Source organism: Vombatus ursinus, unplaced genomic scaffold (assembly GCF_900497805.2).
Source record: "Vombatus ursinus unplaced genomic scaffold, bare-nosed wombat genome assembly UNPS02014870.1, whole genome shotgun sequence".
Lineage (NCBI taxonomy): Eukaryota > Metazoa > Chordata > Mammalia > Diprotodontia > Vombatidae > Vombatus > Vombatus ursinus.
In genome coordinates, this window is record NW_020954648.1 from 4,871,774 (window position 1) to 4,891,903 (window position 20,130).

General features: G+C 36.6%; 1 protein-coding gene across 1 annotated transcript in view; it reads left to right on the plus strand.

The window, feature by feature from the left end:
- The window catches only part of CALD1 (caldesmon 1), a 256,204-nt gene that overhangs the window by 202,470 nt on the left and 33,604 nt on the right, over window positions 1–20,130 (plus strand). Inside the window, 2 exon segments of the mRNA XM_027842286.1 lie at window positions 14,668–14,814; window positions 19,521–20,128. Coding sequence (XP_027698087.1) covers window positions 14,668–14,814; window positions 19,521–20,128 — 755 coding nt within the window.

The following is a 20,130-nucleotide window of genomic DNA, read 5'->3' on the forward strand; positions in this document are numbered from 1 at the left end:
GAAGGAAGGAAGGAAGGAAGGAAGGAAGGAAGGAAGGAAGGAAGGAAAGGAGGGTGGGAGATTGGTAAAGGAGAATGAAAAGAAAGCAGGGAAGGAGTAAGTGAAATCAATTCTTGTCAGCAAAATCTGTCAAAACAGATAGCTAGCTTCTGGGGTGAACAATCTTTCCACACCTAGAATGTTTTATTTGACAGCATAATAATGCTTATATTTATATAGTTTGTAATAATTTCTTATATTTATATAACCCCTTATGATGGTAAAGAGCTTTTTCCATTTATCTCATATACTTTCCAGGTTTACTAAGCCTCTACATATATTACCTAATTTGAACCTCACAATAATCCTATGAGATAGGTGTCATCATCATTATTATTATCCCTATTTTACCAATGAGTATATTAAGACTGAGAGAAGTTAAGTAATTTGTCCAGGATTTCACAGCTAGGAGGTCCAAGTCAGGTTTCAGACTCAAATCTTCCTATACTAGCTGATCATTTTTCAGATGAGATGAGATGAGAAAATTGAGATTCCACATTTAGTGACTGGCCCAAAGGCATATTGCTAATGAGAAGTGGATCCAGGCTTGAGTTTCTGTCTTCTAATTCCAAATCTAGTACAGTTATCCCTTCTACACTGTGGAGGCTAGGGGTGCTATGCCCCCGCCACATCTGGAAAATTCAAGTCAAGTATTTTGACCCTCTGTTCATACCAGAGAAGAAGTCTGAATTATTATGGTATTAAAAGATAAAATATGTTGATATTATACAATACTATGTGTGTGTGTGTGTATGTGTGTGTGTGTGTGTGTGTGTTTGTGTATTATGCGTTTCTGAGTTTCTAAACTTTTTCTGTGTCATCTACTGGCCTTCACATGTTGTCTGCAGCTTCTGCAAAACTCCCCAAAATTTCCATTTAATTTCTTATGCCAACCCATGATATATCGAAACTTCAATGCGGAAAGTCATGATGTGGAAGAGATAACTGTACTTAAAAGAGACTTGGGAGTCTTTGAAAATGTTCCTTTTTAAAAAATCTTTTAAAAATAATCAAATAAATATTTTTTGAAAAAATAAAAATAACAATTACTTAATCTAGATTCAAAAGGTATTCATTTACATCTAATGAACTCTCCCTTGAAAAATCTAATAGCGTCAGGGTATTTTCAGTTGTTTTTTTTTTTCTTTTTGCCAAAGTAGGGATAATAAATGCCTTGAGACTATGTGATTTATGATACCAGATCTGGAACAATATATTTGTGGGCCCTAGGCAAGTTTTAAAAATCATGTCCCTCTAAGTTTTACTGTTGTTTAGAGACTTTGAGCCCTCACCATTATACAACAAAACTAATTATTCTGCACCAGCAAAATTTTCTAGCATTAAAAGTATGTGCATTTAAAAAAAAATCACCCTCCATCATGCTGCTGATGCTTCAGTATGGTATGAAGATGACCCTGAGTTCCCAAAGGCTGTGTCAGCAGAATATAAACTTTTCAGTTCTTACTAAGATGGAAAAGCTTCCAGTAGGGGCTTAGTGATGAACTGAACGGCTCAAGATCAGCCTTGTTAAGTCCAAAGAGGCTCATAATAAGGTTGACTACAAAGTGATTGATTTTTCAGACACAGCAGTGATTTTTGTTGTTATTACCGTTGTTATATTTGAGTTCTAATCTGTTTCCCTTCCTCCCTCCCTACCCTGCTGTGGGGAAGGCCAACATTTGACATAGATTTATATGTGAAACTATACAATACATAGTTCCATATACCAATTCTTTCTCTAGAGGTGGATAATACCTTCCTTCATAGGTCCTCTGTAGTTGATTTGAACATTCATATAATTCAGAATAGTCACTAACATTTACTCTTTTAATAATATTGCTGTTACTATATACAATGTTCTCTTGGTTCTGCTTTTTCTACCCTTTTGCAAGTCTTTTCATGTTTTTCTAAAATCAACCTGCTCATCATTTCTTATGGCACAGTAGTATTCCATCACAATCATATACCACAACTTATTCAGCCATTCTTTAATTGATCGGCAATTTCCAGTTCCTTGCCACCACAAAGAGAGCTGCTATAAATAATTTAGAACATACGGGTTCTTTTCCTTTTTTACTGATCACCTTGGGAAACAGATCTAATAGTGGTATTGCTGAGTCAAAGGGCATACACAGTACTGTTTGGGCATAACTCCAGATTGCTCTCCAGAGATGGTTGGATCAGTTCACAGTTCCATCAACAGTGTATTAATGTCCCAATTTTTCCACATCCCCTCCAATATGCTGTCATTTTCCCCTTCTATCATTTTAGCCAATCTCAAAGTTGTTTCAATTTGCTTTTCTCTAATCCAGGGGTGGGGAACCTGCTCTAATCAATAATGATTTGGAGCATTTTTTCACATGATTATATATAGTTTTGATTCCTTCCTCCAAAAGTTGCCTGTTCATATCCTTTGACCATTTATCAATTAGGCAATGATTCATATTCTCATATATTTACCAAAGTTCTCTAAGTATTTGAAATATGAGGCTTTTATCTAAGAAACAGTCTATAAAAAATTTCCCAAATTTTCTGCTTTCCTTATTCTCTTTAATAAAAAATTTTATTGTTTCTATGACCTGTTCTTTAACGTACTCATTCTTTAAGACTAGATTATTTAGGCTCCAATTAATTTTTAATCTGTGTTTCTATGGTCCTTTATTATATTTAATTTTATTGCATTGTGATCTGAAAAGGTTGCATTTAATGTTTCTACTTTTCTGAATTTATAAAGCTTTTATGGTTTAATATATGGTCAGTTTTTGTAAAGGTGCCATGTACCACTGAGAAAAAGGTATATTTGGGGTAGCTAGGTAGCACAGTGGATAGAACACCGGGCCCTGGAAACAAGAGGACCTGAATTCAAATCCCCTTTCAGGGGCAGCTAGGTGGTACAGGGATAGAACACTGGCTGTAGAGTCAGGCGGACCTGAGTTCAAATCTAGCCTCAGACATATAACACTCACTAGCTGTGAAACCCTGGGCAAGTCACTTAACCCCATTGCCTAGCCAAAAAAAAAAGAAAGGTATATTTCTTTCTATTCCATTCATTTCTCTCCAGATGTCTATCATATCTAGATTCTATTCATCTCCTTGACTTCTTTCTTATTTATTTTTTGTTAGATTTATCAAATTCTGAGGGAGGAAAGTTGGGGTCCCCCACTATTGTAGTTTTGCTGTCTATTTCCACTTTTTCCTTTAAAAATTTGAATACTACAGCATTTTGTTCATATATGTTTAGTACTGATAATACTTCACTATCTATAGTACCTTTTAACATAATGTAGGTTCCCTGCTTATTTCTTTTAATTAAATCTATTTCGGCTTTAACTTTGTCTGAGCTCATGATTGCTACCCCCACTTTTTTTACATTAGTTGAAGCATAATAAATTCCACTTCAGCCTTTTATTTTCACTCTGTGTGTCTTTCATTTTTAAATGTGTTTCTTATCAACAACATAGTGCCTGGTTCTGCTTTTTGATCCATTCTCCTATCCATTTCCATTTTATGGGTGAGTTCATCCTATTCATGCTCAAAGTTATAATTACTAGTTGTATATTTCCCTCCATCTTATTGTTCCTGACTATTTATCTTTCTTTCTTTCTTTCTCTTTTCACCCTATTTCTCCTCAGAAATCTAATTTACTTCTGAATTTTTTTTACACTTGCTCCCCAATCTGCACACTCTTCTAAAATTCCCTCTCTTATCCTATACCTTTGCCCTCCTAATTCTTAATTCACAAACCTTTCAAAGATTCCCTCCCTTATCCTATTTCCTTGCCCTCCTATTTCTCTATAAGATGAGAAAACTTTTATACCCTACTAAATATAGATTATTCCTTCTTTAACCCAATTCTGGTAAAATAATAATGGGACAACATAACAAAACTTATGGAATGTACCAAATGTAGTAATCAGAGGAAAATTTATATCTCTAAATGCTTACATCAATAAAATATAGAAGGAGCAAATAGATCAATGAATTGAGTATGCAATGGAAAAAAACACTAGAAAAAGAACAAATTAAAAATCTCTACTTAAACACCAAATTGAAAATCCTGAAAATTAAAGATGAGATTAATAAAACTGAATATAAGAAAACCATTGAATTAATAAATAAAACTAGGAGTTGGTTTTATGAAAAAAATTATAAAATAGATAATCCATTGGTTAATATGATTTTTTTAAAAAAAGAAGAAAACCAAATCACTAGTATTAAAAATGGAAAGGGTGAATATATCACTAATGAAGATGAAATTAGAGCAATTAGAAGTTATTTTGCCCAATTTTATGCCAATAAATTTAATAATTGAAGTGAAATGGAATAATAAATATCTAAATAAACCTATTTTAGAAAAAGAAGCTGAACAGGCCATAAATGAGCTTCCTAACTTAAAAGCACAAGTGAATTCTACCAAATTTAAAGATCAACTAATTCCAATATTAAATAAATTATTTGAAATAATAGGCTAAGAAGGAGTCCTACCAAACCCCATCTTATCCTCCCCTCCACTGTAACATATCTTCCATCCATGATCCTTTTGTATGAGATAACTTGCTCTATTTTACCTCTTCCTATTCAATTTTATTTTTTAGGATCACTCCATCAGGATCATCTCAACTACATGCCTTCAATGTATGCCCCCTCTTTCGAACTTAGTAATGATAACATTCTTAAGAGTTACAAATATCATTTTCCCATATAACAAGTAAACAGTTTAACCTTAGTAAATCCCTTATAATTAATCTTTCATGTTTACCTTCTTATGTTTCTCCTGATTCTTGTAAATCAGATTTTCTGTTCAGTTCTAGTCTTTTTCTGAAGAATAACTGAAAGTCCTTTAGTTCACTAAATTATCCATTTTTTCTTTGTAGGATTACACAGCTTTGCTGGGTAGGTTATTCTTGATTGCAAACCAAACTCTTTTACTCTTTGGAATGTTATATTCCATGCCCTTTGGTCTTTTAACGTGGAAGCTGCTAAATCTTGTGTTATCCTCACTGTAGCTCCACAATATTCTTCCTAATTGCTTGCAATATTTTCTCCTTGACCTGGGAGCTTTGAAACTTAGTTATAATATTCCTGTAAGTTTGCATTTTGAAATCTCTTTCAGGCAGTGATCAGTAAATTTTTTCGATTTCTATCTTACTCTCTAGTTCTAGAACATCGGGAAAATTTTCTTTAATAATTTCTTGAAGTATAGTATCTAGAGTTCAAGGGTAGGGAATTCTGGGACTCTTTTTTTAAAAAAATCATGACTTTCATATAGTATTTGATAAGTTTTCTAGGTCAGTTGTTTTTCTAATGAGATATTTCATATTCTCTTCTATTTTTTTCATTCTTTTGACTTTATTATTTTGTAAAGTCTTATTAAGTCATTAGCTTTCCCTTGCCCAATTCTAAGTTTTAAAGAGTTATTTTCTTTGATAAGTTTTTGGATCTCTTTTTCCAAATGGTTGACTTTCTTTTCATAATTTTCTTGCTTTTCTTGCATTCATCTTATTTCTGTTACCATTTTTTCTTCAAACTCTCTTATTTGATTTTTAAAGCCCCTTTTAAGCTCTTCCAAGAATTCTTTTTGAGTTAGTGACCACTTTATATTTTTCTTTGAAGCTTTACAGGAAACTGTTTTGTCTTCTGAGTTTGAACTCTGATCTTCTCTTTCACCATAGTAGCTATTTATGTTTGAGTTCCTTCTCTGTTCTTTACTCATTTCTATTTAACGTTGTGGGCTGTTAACGATATGTTAGAATCTGACTCTGTTTCTGTGGTTGGGGGATAATGTCTCAAACCTCAAGTTTTTTGTGTTGTTTTCTGAGCTCTATCTGGGGTGGAGGTGGGGGGGTCTTTGGCTTCTTGATTCTTCCAACATTCTATAATCCAAGGTTGGTGTGGTCACTGTTCTGGCTCACACCTTGGTTTTAAGTAACCTCAGGTTCTCCTCTCTGCCCCTGAAATTCAACCAGCCTTGCCCCCACCATCACAGGTGCCACTGCAAATACTCTTACTCTCTGCCATCCCTCAGGCCAATGCAAGCCTTAGCTTGCCCCTCTACCCTAGAACAGAAACCAGGGACTCCATTCTCCTGCCAGTGATCACAACCAGCAGGGCCCCACCACCACTCACCAGCTCTCACCAGCTTGTGCTTATTCCTCCCTGCCAGCAGCCACAGCCTGGGACTCCACCTGCTCAGTGCACCTGGGCCCTGCATCTAGCACCAGTGGAGGGCCCCCACAATCTTTCCCTGATCAGGTACCCAACCCCCACACCATCTGTGGGGTGAAAGCTCCCAAAGGTAGTGTTCTTCGGACACAGCTGCCCCCAGGGCTTGCTGTTTGTCGACTGGCCAGGATCTGCCTGGCTCAGTCTGGCCAGACCACCACCCCTGGAGGTCTGAGAACTGCTTCACTTGGACTTTTAATTATTTCTGCTGCTCTAAAATTTATTTTAAGGCATAATTTTATTTGTGGTGCAATTTTTGAGAGCCAGATAGTTTCCTTCCATATTCTGCCACCTTCCCACAATTCCTTCCCCTATATGATCCAGTTCTTGAAGTCCATCTACCAAGTCACAGAAGGCTTGAGATCCACGTCGGTAGAAAGAGCCCTTCCACACTAATGAAACTGTCAATTTTCAACATATTGCAAGAATATAAAAAGTCATATTAAAAGATGCTCCTCATTGTGTCTAATCCTGTGTATTGGGCCATAAGCGGCTCCCTTTTTTACGTAGCCCTGGCCCACTGTATAACAAGAAAAAACACTCTAGCTGAAGGTGAAGTAATAGTGGAAAGTATGAGCCTAATATAGCAATCACCCTGTGGTTCAAGTTATGTTAAGTTATGGTTTGAGGGATGACATGAAGAAAAAATCCCTTTTCTTTTAGAATCACTATTTTTAAGATGAAAATGAAAGCAAGGTAAATGCTTGAAGCATCTCATTCATTCAACAAATATTTATTGAGGGCCTACCATGTGCAAAGTCTCATGTCATGGCTATGAGGGACATACATACTAAGATATATAGGGTGGTTTCTGCCCTTGAAGAGTTTACAGTGGCAAGAAAAGTATTTTGAAAGGTATAATGTACTCTATAAATGTGACTTTTCTTTATCATCATCATCATCATTACAGTCTAGTAGGAGAACTAAGACCTATGTATGTCCACAAGTAACATGTAATTGAACGTGGTGTTCATATGTAGGGACTCATGAGTAAAGTCAAGATAGGCAAGGAAGTAGAGCTCTTCCTTTGGGATGATCAGATGTAATTTCTATCCTGACATTATCACTGATGGAGACAGATGTGAGGAGCATTTCAAAAGAAGAATCAATAGAATATAGCACCCAGTTTGATATTGGGGGAAAAGGGGGAAAAATATCTGGGTTTCAAAATATTCAACTTTTCTTTCCCATAGCGTAAATGCTGCAGTTAAATAATGGTGATTCTATGTAAATAAATAGAACACATTTCTCTTTGTATACAGACTTAACACAAAGCTTGCTGTTCTGGACATTTCTCTAGAAGAATACCAATAGTTGAATCAAAATGATATAAGAAACTATGTCCTAAAATTAAGAGAAAAGATTTCATTCAAAACACCCAAGAAATGTGTTTAACTGTCCTGTGTTTGGAAGGAAGTTCTAATGCATAAAATGCCAGACTTGGAGTTAAGAAGGCCTGAATTCGAATCACTCCTTTGACACGTATAAACTTTGAGGCAGTGGACAAGTCAATTAACCTCTTTAACCGTCAATGTCCTCATCTTTAAACTTCAGATTATATATCTCAAATAACTAGGTTTATTTTATAATAATGAGATATATTATATAATATTATATAATTATATATTATATGTAATATATAACATAACATATTATATTATATTATATATAATTATATAATAATGAGATAATTTAAATGATAATATATAGCATCTTATAAACTTTAAGTTGGTATGTAAATGTCAGCTATTAATGTTTTTTCTTGTATTCAAAGATCTATAAAATCAGAAAATCTCCCTCCCTCTCTTGTTTCTAACCAAAGTTTTCCTACTACAAATTAAAGCTGGTGCCTTTCAGTCTATTCTGAGTTAATAATTCTACCTATGGTTAATAATTAACAGTAGATTCAATACCTGTCAGAGGATTCTCAGTTTTCTTTTTTTTTTTTCCTGGCTTATAAAGGCTTTGTTTGTTTTCTTAATGCTACACACTTAAAATATCCACATTAAAACAATTGAAATTAGGAACTGTTTTTGCATGAACCCAAACTGCAACACTGTACAGGCTTCCCATATTGGGAGAATTACATCTTAGAGCCTGGAAGGAGTCCAACAGATTCCTTTTGAACTATTGTCCATGCAATATATGTTGAAGGAAAAGTTTGCATGTTTCAGTAGCTGAGGATTTTCCCTCATGTTTATAGCATTGCCTGAAATTTGTGCTGAGACCTTCTGAGCAATGTATAGAGCTATTTGGACGGGTTCAAAAAATCAGCTTGCATATTGCCTATTATGAAATAGATCATTTGGGACTGGAGGGGGACAGGGTATTATATATGGAAAACAAAATAAATAACAGGAACATGACTGGGTTATTTAGCTCCCAAATGATGAACAAGTACCTTTTGTAACTGCATGACAGCTCTTACATTTTTTAAGTGCACTATCATGTAGATAAGACTTAGGACCAGACAGAGGGCCAAAATCTTTAAGGATAGAGAAATAAAGGTCCTCCTTAAAGTGCATCGGCCCCAGTAGTTTTAGTACTAGGACTGTCTGGCAGTTAGACTCCAAGAAAGCAAATTTCTTGTGACAAGACTGGGGATAGCATCAGAAGCTTCCTGCATCCAACTTGCTTCCATGTTTATATTCAAATGGGGAAGACCCAAAGGAAAAAAAAATGGCTGTACCTGCCTTTAAAGTGATTTGCATTCCCCAGGGTGGAGAATGAGACTTAATAGAAAAGAGAATGTACAAAAGAGCCTTAGAAGGTATCCTAGGAAAATTTAAGGAGGAAGAGAACATTTTCTTCTGGGAGATTCAAGGGGTGGAGTTGTGTTTTTAACAGGCAGAGATGAGGAAGAACTGCATTCTAGATACAGAGAATAGTCTGAGTACAGGGAGATGGGAAAAGGCCTGCAGAGTTCAAGGAACAGCTGGTGATCTAGTTTCACAAATGTGTAGTGTATGTGAAAGGGAAGGATGTGAAATAAGTCTAGAAAGGCAGATCAGAATCAGTTGTGAAGGGTATTAAATGCCAGTCTAAGGATCTATAGTTCATCTTCTAGGTAATAGTGAACAACTGAAAGATCTCAAGCAGGAGTGTGACATGGCCACATGATTATTTTGGCAGATGGATTTGGGGAAGAAGATGGAGGATAGAGGCAGATCAGTTAGAAAGATTTTACAATAGTTTAAGTAAAAGCAGAAAAGGGCCTGAACTCTGTTCCCCCCCCCTTCCCTCTCTGTCTCTCTCTGTCTCTCTCTCTCTTTCTCACTTTCTCTCTCTCTTTATCACTTTCTCACTTTCTCTCTCTCTCTCTCTCTCTCTCTCTCTCTCTCTCTCTCTCTCATTTCTCTTGCTTTTGTTTTCCTATGTCCATGTGTCCATCCCTTTGGGTCTGCAATACTCCTAAACATTGAAAGAAAATGTTTTCCTCAGGGAAAATGCCCTTTACTCATCCTTTTCATTTCTTCCTGACTAGAATAGAAATAAGACCTCTTCCGTTACTGAGATATCTGCATTGCATTTATGTTAGGATTACCAGAAGAGTCTCAGACCAGTATAAAAAGTAGCAAGTTAGAGAGGGGGAGAAAAAGGGAAGAGAGAGAGGGGAGGTAGGGGAGAGAAGAAGGGAAAGAGAAAAAGAGACAGATACAGAGAGAGACAGAGGGGGAGACAGAGAGAGAGAAGTAAAGAAGTAAAGGAAAGCTTTCTTTAAGCTATAGGGATCCCACAGAACTATACAAACAGAAGTCGAAACAAACAGCCATACACTGGAAGTGAGCTTGTAAGAAGAAAGAATCTTGCCTTTTTTTCTTTATCCATTGGATGAGTCTTGAAGAATAAGGAAGTATACACCTACAAATATGCCAAATAGGGAATAACAATCATATTCAAACAGCTTCCTCACCAACTGTGTCTTCTCCTTGCTCAACATAGAAAGATTCCTTTAGCCTATCTCATTTGAGAGAGCCAGACTCCCCAAAGTTCTCACTGCCAGCCACATAACATTTCATATATCTGAGCATTCTAGTGCTAGCCACAGAAACTGATATAATTATCCTATAACTTAAACACAATGAGACAGTAGAATGCTATATTCCCAAGGTCTTGAGATGTCTTTCCTGTAAGAAAACTGTAGCGTTCTAAGGGAAATCACCCATCAAAGGGATCAGCCTTTGCTTTTCCTGGAAATATGAACCTTAAAGTTGAGGTTCAGGGAATGGTGAGGTGCCAATCACATCTCCTTTTCCTCCTCTAGGCCCCCACAGAGTCCCAGGGCTCTCCAAGAAAGGAGATTTAGACCATCTCCTTCTCTTCTGAACCATTTCTAAGGTTAGCAGCACTGCTGCCCTGCAGAGAGAATGATCAAGCTCTTCTCTTAACGCTAAGTAAGCGAATTGATGGGGGGACAGTTCCCAAGAAAGAGAGTACAGTAATCTCTTTGTTGTCCAGAATGGTCAGGAAATGGGATACTCTGGTTAGTCAGTACTTTGGTTAATAGTGAGTTACCATACATGCCAAATGGGGATTACTAATTTTCAAAGACTTACAATATAATAAGATATACTTAACACCACAGCTATGCTAAACTTAATCTTTCTTCAGTGATTCAGAAGTTACTCAGGATCTTTCTGGGTTCCAGGGTCACCATTCTGAATATCTGTTATCACTGTACTATAGATACAAACATATGCTAGGTGATAGAAGAGTGGATAAAGCAACTTTTTTACTACTGTTCAACAGAGGGAAGAACTAAATTAAAGATTAGTTTGATTTTTTAAATGATATTTTGAATGTTAAGTAGCCTGTCACAAACTATCTTTCAGATGAGGCTTAGAACAAAGGTTGTTTTATTGCTCATTTATATTAAGGATCCTGTATCATTGTTCTGTCTTGGTCAAATTCCAAGTTGGCTCCCAGCCTTTTGCATGAAGTTCTGGAGGAGAAGGCAGTCTCTTCCTCTTGAAGGAATAGTGATTATTGTATCTCTCACTGCCTGAGAGAGAAATTTTACTGTGTGCATGGTTATATCCACAGTGCCAAGCCAAAAAGATAACTTTTTTTAAGTGAAGTGAGTGCTATTGAGAAGTCGCAGTTTCAGCTGTGCTATGGGAATCCTAAAATCAGTTGCATCATGGGATTTTACAACAGACTGAGTAATATGATGACCCTGTACAAGTATTTCCTTTATGTTAGATCTCATATCATTCAATCACATTCATTTATTGACTCTATACATGATATTGTACTAAGCACTAAGACAATTACAGGGGAAAAAAAAACAGTTCTGCCCTCAAGGAAAGAGTGCTTTAGTGGGGGAAGAAGAGGGAGACAGGTGATAAGCACAAATGAAAACTAGAGAAAAGTCCCACAGTGAAACACAAACATGGGACAATATAGTATGAAGTATTTTAGTTCTGGATGTGACATTTTAAAATGGTTCTAGGGTTCTCTTCTCTAGAAGAGACCTCAGAGGTCATTTGGTCCAACCTTCTTATTTTACAGATACCAAAATTCAGGACAAGAGAATTTAGGTATTTTGCTTAATGTGTCTGGTACACAGTAGGAACTTAATAAGTGCTTATTGATTGATTGCTCAGGGTTATTCAGGTGTCTTACCATGTGTATTACACAGAATTTGGGGACAATGCTACGATTATTATATACTGTTATCATCTCTAGAGTATTATTAAAAGTTATATAATAAATGACTTCATGTATATTAGGGTCTAATGTGGTTTCTAATAAATATGCTACTTTTAGATTCCTGATAAATTGTAAGCTCCTTGAGGCCTGGGACTATTTCACTTTTGTCTTTGTATTCTCATTGCCTAGCACAGAGCAGGTGCCTAATAAATGCTTATAGACTTATGGATTTGAACCCAGGTCCTATGACTCCAGATCCAGCATTCTTTCTACTATAACTCACTGCCGTAGATCAAGGATATTGATAGTCTGAAAAGTGATCAGAGGAGGGCCTACCAGATGGTAAAAAGCCTCCATCCAGGTCATGCCTTAGGAGCATTGGTTGAAGGAACTAGGGATAGTTAGCTTTTATAAAGAGAAGATTTAGAGCAGGGTGGGACATTAGGGTTCTCTTTAAGCCTTTGAAGAAATGTCACCTAGAAGAAGGATTAGACTTACAACTTTTTAGAAGTTGCAAAAAAAAACAAACAACAACAACGAATTTAGACCTGACATCAGGGGAAACTTCCTAAGAGAGCTATCTAAAAGTAAAATTGGCTACCTCAATTCGCTGGAGGTCTTCAAGTAGTCAATGAAACAAGCATTTATTAGGCACTATGCTAAGAGTTAGGGATACAAAGAAAGGCAAAAGACAGTTCCTGCTCTCAAGGATCTCATGGTTTAATGGGGGAGTAAAGGCAAGAAGACCACTTGCTGGATATGTTGTTCAGTTAATATTAGATTACCCTGAGGCCTCTTCCAACTCTGAAATTTTTATTCTGAGCAAATTAATATACACAAGTGGAGGGAGAGTGACAAGGAAGAGAGTAATCAAAGTGGAGTGAAATTAGATCAATCTTGATTCCAATCTTGCAAGTGATGCATGTGAATTGGCAAAAAATTAAGTGGGAGTCATTTCAGACATAAGAATAAAGACATAGAGATGGAATAACCAAGAAGTGTTCAAGAAAGGATGAGGAGACAAAAATCTAGCTAACGAAGACCAATGTTCATCCCAAATGACTAATGTTAAAACATGCTTCTGCTAAGAATAGTAAACCATAAAAGCTGAATATTGCATGTGCTATCAGTTCTAATCTCTAATGAGACTATTTTACTTAATTTTTTTAAGTGGCCAGTGTTTACCCATGGCCACTTTTTAGAGAGAAAGTGGGCAGAATGTTTGCTGGGAAATGATTATCTTCTTTATCAAATGTATCAATTAAAGGAATTCTATGATCTGCACAAAGAAATAAAGTGGAAGGGTAATTTTTGAGAAGAGGAAAGAGGAGAGGTAGTAAGAGAGGAAGGAGGGAGGAGAGAGAGAGAGAGAACACTAACCTAATAGCTATGGAAGGAAGAATTTGATGGAGATTTTGAATGCTAGACTTAAGGATTTCATTGCTTTTTGTTTGGTTGGTTTTGTAACAGTAGGCAGCTTCTGAAGGTTCTGGCATAGAAGAGTCTTGATGAATAACAGTATTAGCAAGTGTGGTCAAAATTGATTGGAGGAATGGGCTTTGGAAAAAACAAAGGGTAAAGATGAAGGTAAAGTATATGTATTTGAGTCACTGAAAGCCAATCTGCAGGCTTTCTGTGAATCCAAGGGGAAATGACTCATTGAGAATCCAAACAGGAGGTTTAGTATTGCACATTTCCCTCAAGAAACAAACATTTTGAGTAGTCAGCAATAAGAGTGAATAAAAAGTTGATGATCCAGCTGCTGACACCTGTTTACACTGTTTAATTTGCAGCCCAAGACATTTATTAACCTGTGCAGAGAACAATATAAAATCATGTCAGTCTGGCCCCAATCTACTGCTGAACTTATAGTCCCCTAATCGTTCACCATGTCCTCTTCTGGGAAAACCAGAAGGGTCACTGCCAGTTCAAACCAAGATCAGATAGAAGAAATCATTAAGTTCATTATATCAGGATGCATGGATCTGAATATAGACTTTAGGCAGGACAAAATAGACTAGTGGTATTTATGTCTTTGGGGATTTTCTGCCTTCCTGATAAAGACTGCTCTGGCCAACCACTTGGTTGCCAGGGCAAGAGACCATTGTGGACTGGAACAAGGAACAAAAGTCTGTGGATGATTCAGGAAACAGGAAATGGAAGAGCAAGAAAGGAACAATAACTACACTTCAAGAAATAAAAGAAATCTTAATCCATGGGTGAAAGGCTGGCAAATTAAGAGCTAAAAACCAAGTAATATTCCTATCCCTGATATGTCAGACATAATCTGTGATCCCAATGATTCTGCTCCGGGACAAAATCCAGAGAGATGCATACAAGAACAAACATGTTAGAAGTTCTCACTTGAGTTAAAGCTACATTACAAGGACCAGTAGTAAAGAATGATGATTTTTTTCTTCTATCCGCTTCATGTGGTTTACGTACATGGGAGGGAAGAATAGATTGGTTTAAAACATTTGAAAGCTAACTCTTTGGGAAGTGACATTTTACTAAACCATCTTAGAAGTCCATAGTTTGCTTACTAGCTTAAAAATGTCACTTTGGGAAAGACAAGCCAATCCTAAAGCCCCTAATGAAAATGTAAATTCTGTTAGGGCAGGGATCATGTTTTCATAATTAAACACCTAGCATGTTTAATACATGATGATCAAACTGATGTGATTTTCATTGAGAAGGAAAATGAATAGTGATGGTGATTTTTATTCTCAAGGGTGTGTCATTGGTGTGTTTCAGAATAGCCTATCAGAGAAATGATGATGATGAAGAAGAGGCTGCCAGAGAGCGTCGCCGCAGAGCCCGCCAAGAGAGGCTTCGTCAAAAGGAAGAGGAAGAGGCTTTAGGACAAGTGACTGAGAAGGTGGCCGTTAATGCCCAGAACAGGTAATGCATTCCTCACTGCAGCCCTTGTCAAACTTGCTGGTTTGTCCATTGAGTAGGATTTGTTTGCAACAAAGCATGCCAACATTTTATGGATTTTAAATTTCAGTATGACAGTGTTTACCCATGGCCACTGAATCAACTGTTTTTCAATCAAGCTATTTCATAATAACAAATCTCAATGCACTTGATCTCATCTGTTTTGCTATATAATCTGATTTGGTCATAGAGAATTCCCCCTCACCCCAAACTGTTTTGCTTTTCTTTAATTTTGGTATTTTTGTCAAATAGACATGTTAAATTAAAGAAACTTCAGTTAATTTCTGTAGGGTATTCATCTGCGAGCCTAATATTCCTATTTTCTATTTTCAACTAAACCTTCTCTTTCAGATCTTCTTACTTTACTATAGTCATTATTGCCCATCAGTAAATGAAAATATGACCAAATTTCTCAAGGAGAATTGTGAATGCCTTTTCCTAAGAGAAGGCTAACCTTTTCAATTTTTCCAAAGCTCAGAGACCTTATCAAGGTACAGTGTCTTACTTAAACTAACAACTATTCTTCCCTAGAAAGCTATAATTTATTTGCCAAGAGCTATTTAGTTTTGTCTTTATAATACCTATGAGTATATATGTTACATATATATAATTCACTGTTGGTGGAACTCTGAACTAATCAAACTATTTTGGAGAGTAATCTGGAATTATGCCCAAAGAGTTATTAAATCGCCTATACCCTTTGACCCAGCAATACCACTACTAGGTCTGTTTCCCAAGATGATTAGGAGAAAAGGAAAAAACCTGTACGTTCTAAAATATTTATAGCAGCTCTCTTTGTGGTGGCAAAAAACTGGAAATTGCAGGGATGACTGTCAGCTAGGGCTGAACAAGTTATGGTATATTATTGTGATGGAATCCTACTGTGCAATAAAAAATGATGAGCTCAATGATCTTAGAAAAACAAGGATAGACTTGCATAAAATAATGAAGAGTGAAATGAGCAGAATGAAGAGAACATTGTATATAGTAATGGTATTATTTTAAGAACAACTTTCAGTAAATAAGTCATTTTTACTATTATAAATAACCAAATTAACTACAGAAGACATATGAGAGAAGACACTCTCTACATCCAGAGAAGGAACTGATAGAAAAAAGTATGTATAGAATGATTTGAGAGAGAGAGAGAGAGAGAGATACATACATACACACGTATTTGTGCCTATGGTAGCCATCTTTAGGGTTGGGAGGGGGAGAAAAAAAGAAAAAAAAGTAGTTACATGATAATTATATCATATATTTAAAAGGAATAGCAAGTTTTACATAATAGATTTGCAGTTTCATGTACAATCATCTTTTTTTCTGTTCTATGTTATGGAAATGCTTCTTTTATTTCTTAAGTTCAGGATAAAATAAATAAAATTTAAAAATAAAAACAGTCTAAGGTGGAGGCAGGGGAAAATGTGAGAGGGAAAGGGAAAGAGATATATTTTCAAAGAAGTACGTTCAATACTGCTTGCTGGTCTGATGACCTTATTAAATATTAAAGAGTCATATCTTTAACTTCAGAGAGTGAAGGGAACTGAGAATGCTGGTTAGCCAAGCAAAAAGGAATAAGAATTATCTAACTGGGCTGAGAATTCTTAGTATCCCAGTTAAACATGCCCTAATCGGAAGATGGTGGTCATGGGCTCTCTGATGAATCAGGATCAAGGCAGTATAGTTCTTTTTCCCTTTTCAGTTTTGACTTTGGAGAGGTCAAAATTAAAGATGGAAGAATAAACCAAAAAACCAGCTTGAAGAATAAAGAAAAAAAAAGAGCCAGTCAGTATCTAGTGAAACAAAAGCCAAGAGCTATTAGGAAGATATGGGCAGCTAGGTTACACAGTGGATAAAGCACTGGGCTTGGAGTCCTGAAGACCTGAGTTCAAATTTGGCCTCAGACACTTACTAGTGGTGTGACCCTAGGCAAGTCACTTAACCCTCTTTGCCTCAGTTCCTCATCTGTTCAATAAGCTGGAGAAGGAAATGGCAAACCTCTCCAGTATCTTTACCAAGAAAACCCCCTCCAAAAGGGGTTATGAGTCAGAAATGAGTGAAAATGACTGAACAGTAATAACAATAGAAAGATATGCCATGTATGCTATCAGGGCAGACAGGACCTGACACCCCATTTTTATAACAGCTGATAAATAGCATCTTTGGGGTACATTAAGCCCAGAAGAGGCTGGAAGAAGTCAAAAGTTTTCATGCTATAGTTGCTCTCAAGGCCTGAAGAGTGAAAGGCTAAGCATGGCCTGAGAAGCTTTTGAACTCTAGAAAGCAAGTCAAAATATGTTCGCCATTCAATATTTAGTTAAGAAGGGATTTAAAATATCTTAATTCAGTTAGTAGAGTGGCTGGATGTTCTATTTCTTTAAATCTTCCTCCAAACTGTAATTCATTTGCTATTCATCTTTATAAAAAGCTGAGTTATCCAACCAATATTATTGCTTCGATAAAGAGTGCTCTTTTTTGTTTAAAAAAAAATAAAAAAAACAACCATACTCAACATACAAATGTGTCAGACATCAGTTTTCCATAACTGAAGCAAGTCTAAACTACTCTTAACTGTTGTCACTGTAGCTGATCTATAGCAATTAGAATTTCAGTCGTTAAGTCTCAGGAAGATAGAACTAACCTCTAGAGGGAGTCTTGCAAATTGAACCTATTTCAGTGCCAGCAAGTATCACACTTAGGTCGCCCTATCAGGTAGACACATATTACAGACTATTTTTAAGCTATAGTTAACTGTACTCTATATTGTGTGTTTGATTCCCAAGGAAGATAAAGGTGTAACAGAGCGCACTGATTTCAGCAAATAGTCATAGAACATTAGGTTTGGAAGGTGACCATAGTGGTCAATTAATTCAACTTGGACATTAGGAAACTGGGTTGCTTAAGGTTACTTAGTATTAATCAACACTTAGGCTAGTTAGTACCAAAAAGGGTTCAAAAGCCCAGCTTCCTGTTTAGTGTGTGGTTTTCTGTATGATTTCCAAATGCTTAGAATTCAGATGAACTCAAAATGACTTATCAACAGAAATTAGGATGTACAGTACTTAGCTTGATTCTCATCTGACTACTGAGGCTTTTCAGAAGGGAGGCAGTGAAGCACAGTGACCACAGAGCCATACTTGTAATGATGAAGACCTGGATTCACATCCTGCCTCTGACACATATTAGTTGCATGACTTTAAACAAGTCATTTAACCCGTTTGCCTCAGGTTCCTATAAGATGGGAGGATCATAATAGCACCCACCCTACAGAGTTGTTGTAAGGTTGAAATAAATTAATGTAGCTAAAACACATTGTAAAATTTAAAGTGCTATATGAATTTTTATCTTCTCTTTTTATTCTGCTGATCAATCTCTATACCACTCCCTACCTCTTTCTAACAAATAAATATAGATTTTTTAAAATACAGTTGAATTTATTTGTTTGTCTTTGAAGGCAATCAGGGTTAAGTACTTGTCCAGGGTCACATAGCTAGTAAGTGTCTGAGGCCAGATTTGAACTCAGATTTTCTTTGACTCCAGGGCCGGTGCTCTATCCACTGCACCATTTAGCTGCCCCTACAATTGAATGCCAACATTTGTTTCTAATATACAATTGCACAGTAAGTATCATTATTGAAGTCATACTGCATGCAGTTTCAAAAGAGAAAACACTATTTATACACTACAAGTGTCATCAGGGAAATTTAATTTTCACATTTCTAGTGGATGTACATAGTGTTTGGTAGCACTGAGGTCAGGGAATTTTTAAAATCTAGTTTTTCTATGCCTTTGATTATTGTTTCCAAATAGGAAATTGTGTTTAGTCAAAAATAAGTGAACTTGAACCTCAAATGGTTCACTTTTGGTTGGAATCATAAAACCTAAAGGAGTTTCTGAACTTGGTGAGCCACAATTTTGCAGCTCTGACCAGAGCTCTTGATACCACATAGCTGTTTGGATTCTGCTCACAAAGGCCAGCACCCCTGCCTCAGGGGCATATTCAGAGAACTGCAGTCAGAACTATCAGCTCATCAAAATTCTAAACTGTGACCCTTTTAACTTTATGTCATGAACCCTTGATGATGGAAGGAGCTAAGGGATCTTCATGAGGTAGTTTGTTTTCTTAGAGCATTTTCCCCTTTTATTTCCATTTTCTAGAGACAACCAAAAATTTCTAAGATATGCAAATCTTTATTCACAAAAATGTTGATTTACTTAAAGTAGGGGTCAAATGTTCTGACACCCCTTGGGAGTCCCAGAAATCTCCAGCATTTGCTACATTCACTTCAATTCAATTTAACAAATATTTAATTAAGCACCTATTCTGAACTAGGCCCTGCACTAGGCACTATGAATTCAAAAACAAAACGATCTTTGCCCTCAAGGAGGTTGTAGTATATATTTAAAATATACTGTTAGCCTACAGGATAGTGGGAATACCATATTTACCTAATATGCTCTTCCTTAAATACCACTACTCCACATCCCCAGATTGTGGGGATGCTCTAGAGGAACATGGTACCATCTTAGAGTTGCAGTAGCAAACTAGAAGACCACATATGACCCTGGACATCTGTGGTGATGGTGGTTCGAAGAGCTGGTACTTTAAGGGATTGGTGAATCAGACTATCAAATAATGGGAATGCCATTTTTTTCTCATATTGTTACAGTGTGGGTGATGAGGAGACTAAAAGTACCACCGTATCAAACACTCAAGTTGAAGGAGGTGATGATGCTGCATTCTTGGAGCGGTTGGCACGTCGGGAAGAACGACGCCAAAAGCGCCTTCAGGAAGCTTTGGAGCGCCAGAAGGAGTTTGATCCAACAATAACAGATGAAAGTTTGTCACTATCCAACCGGAGAGCTCAAAATGATGCAGCAGAAAATGAGACTTCTGAGAAGGAAGAGAAAAGCGAAATCCGCCAAGAAAGATATAAAGTAGAGGAAACTGAAACAATCACCAAGTCCTACCAGAAGAATGAATGGAGAGAACCTGAAGAAGACAAGAAAGAAGAAAAAGAGAAAGAAGAGGAAGAGGAGAAGCCCAAGCAGAGAATCATTGAAGAAAATCAGGTAGAGGTGATGGTAGAAAAGAAAACAGAAACCCAAGAGGAAAAAGTAGTAATAGAATTGAGAAATGGTCAGGTCTACGCAGAGGAATCTAAAATAGAGGAGGAGAGGACAGTAGATACTGAGGAGTTTACAGGTAATGAAAAAGTAGAGGAGCAAGACCAGGCTGAGGCAGAGAAGCTAAGGTTGGAGGCTGAGGCAGAGAAGCTA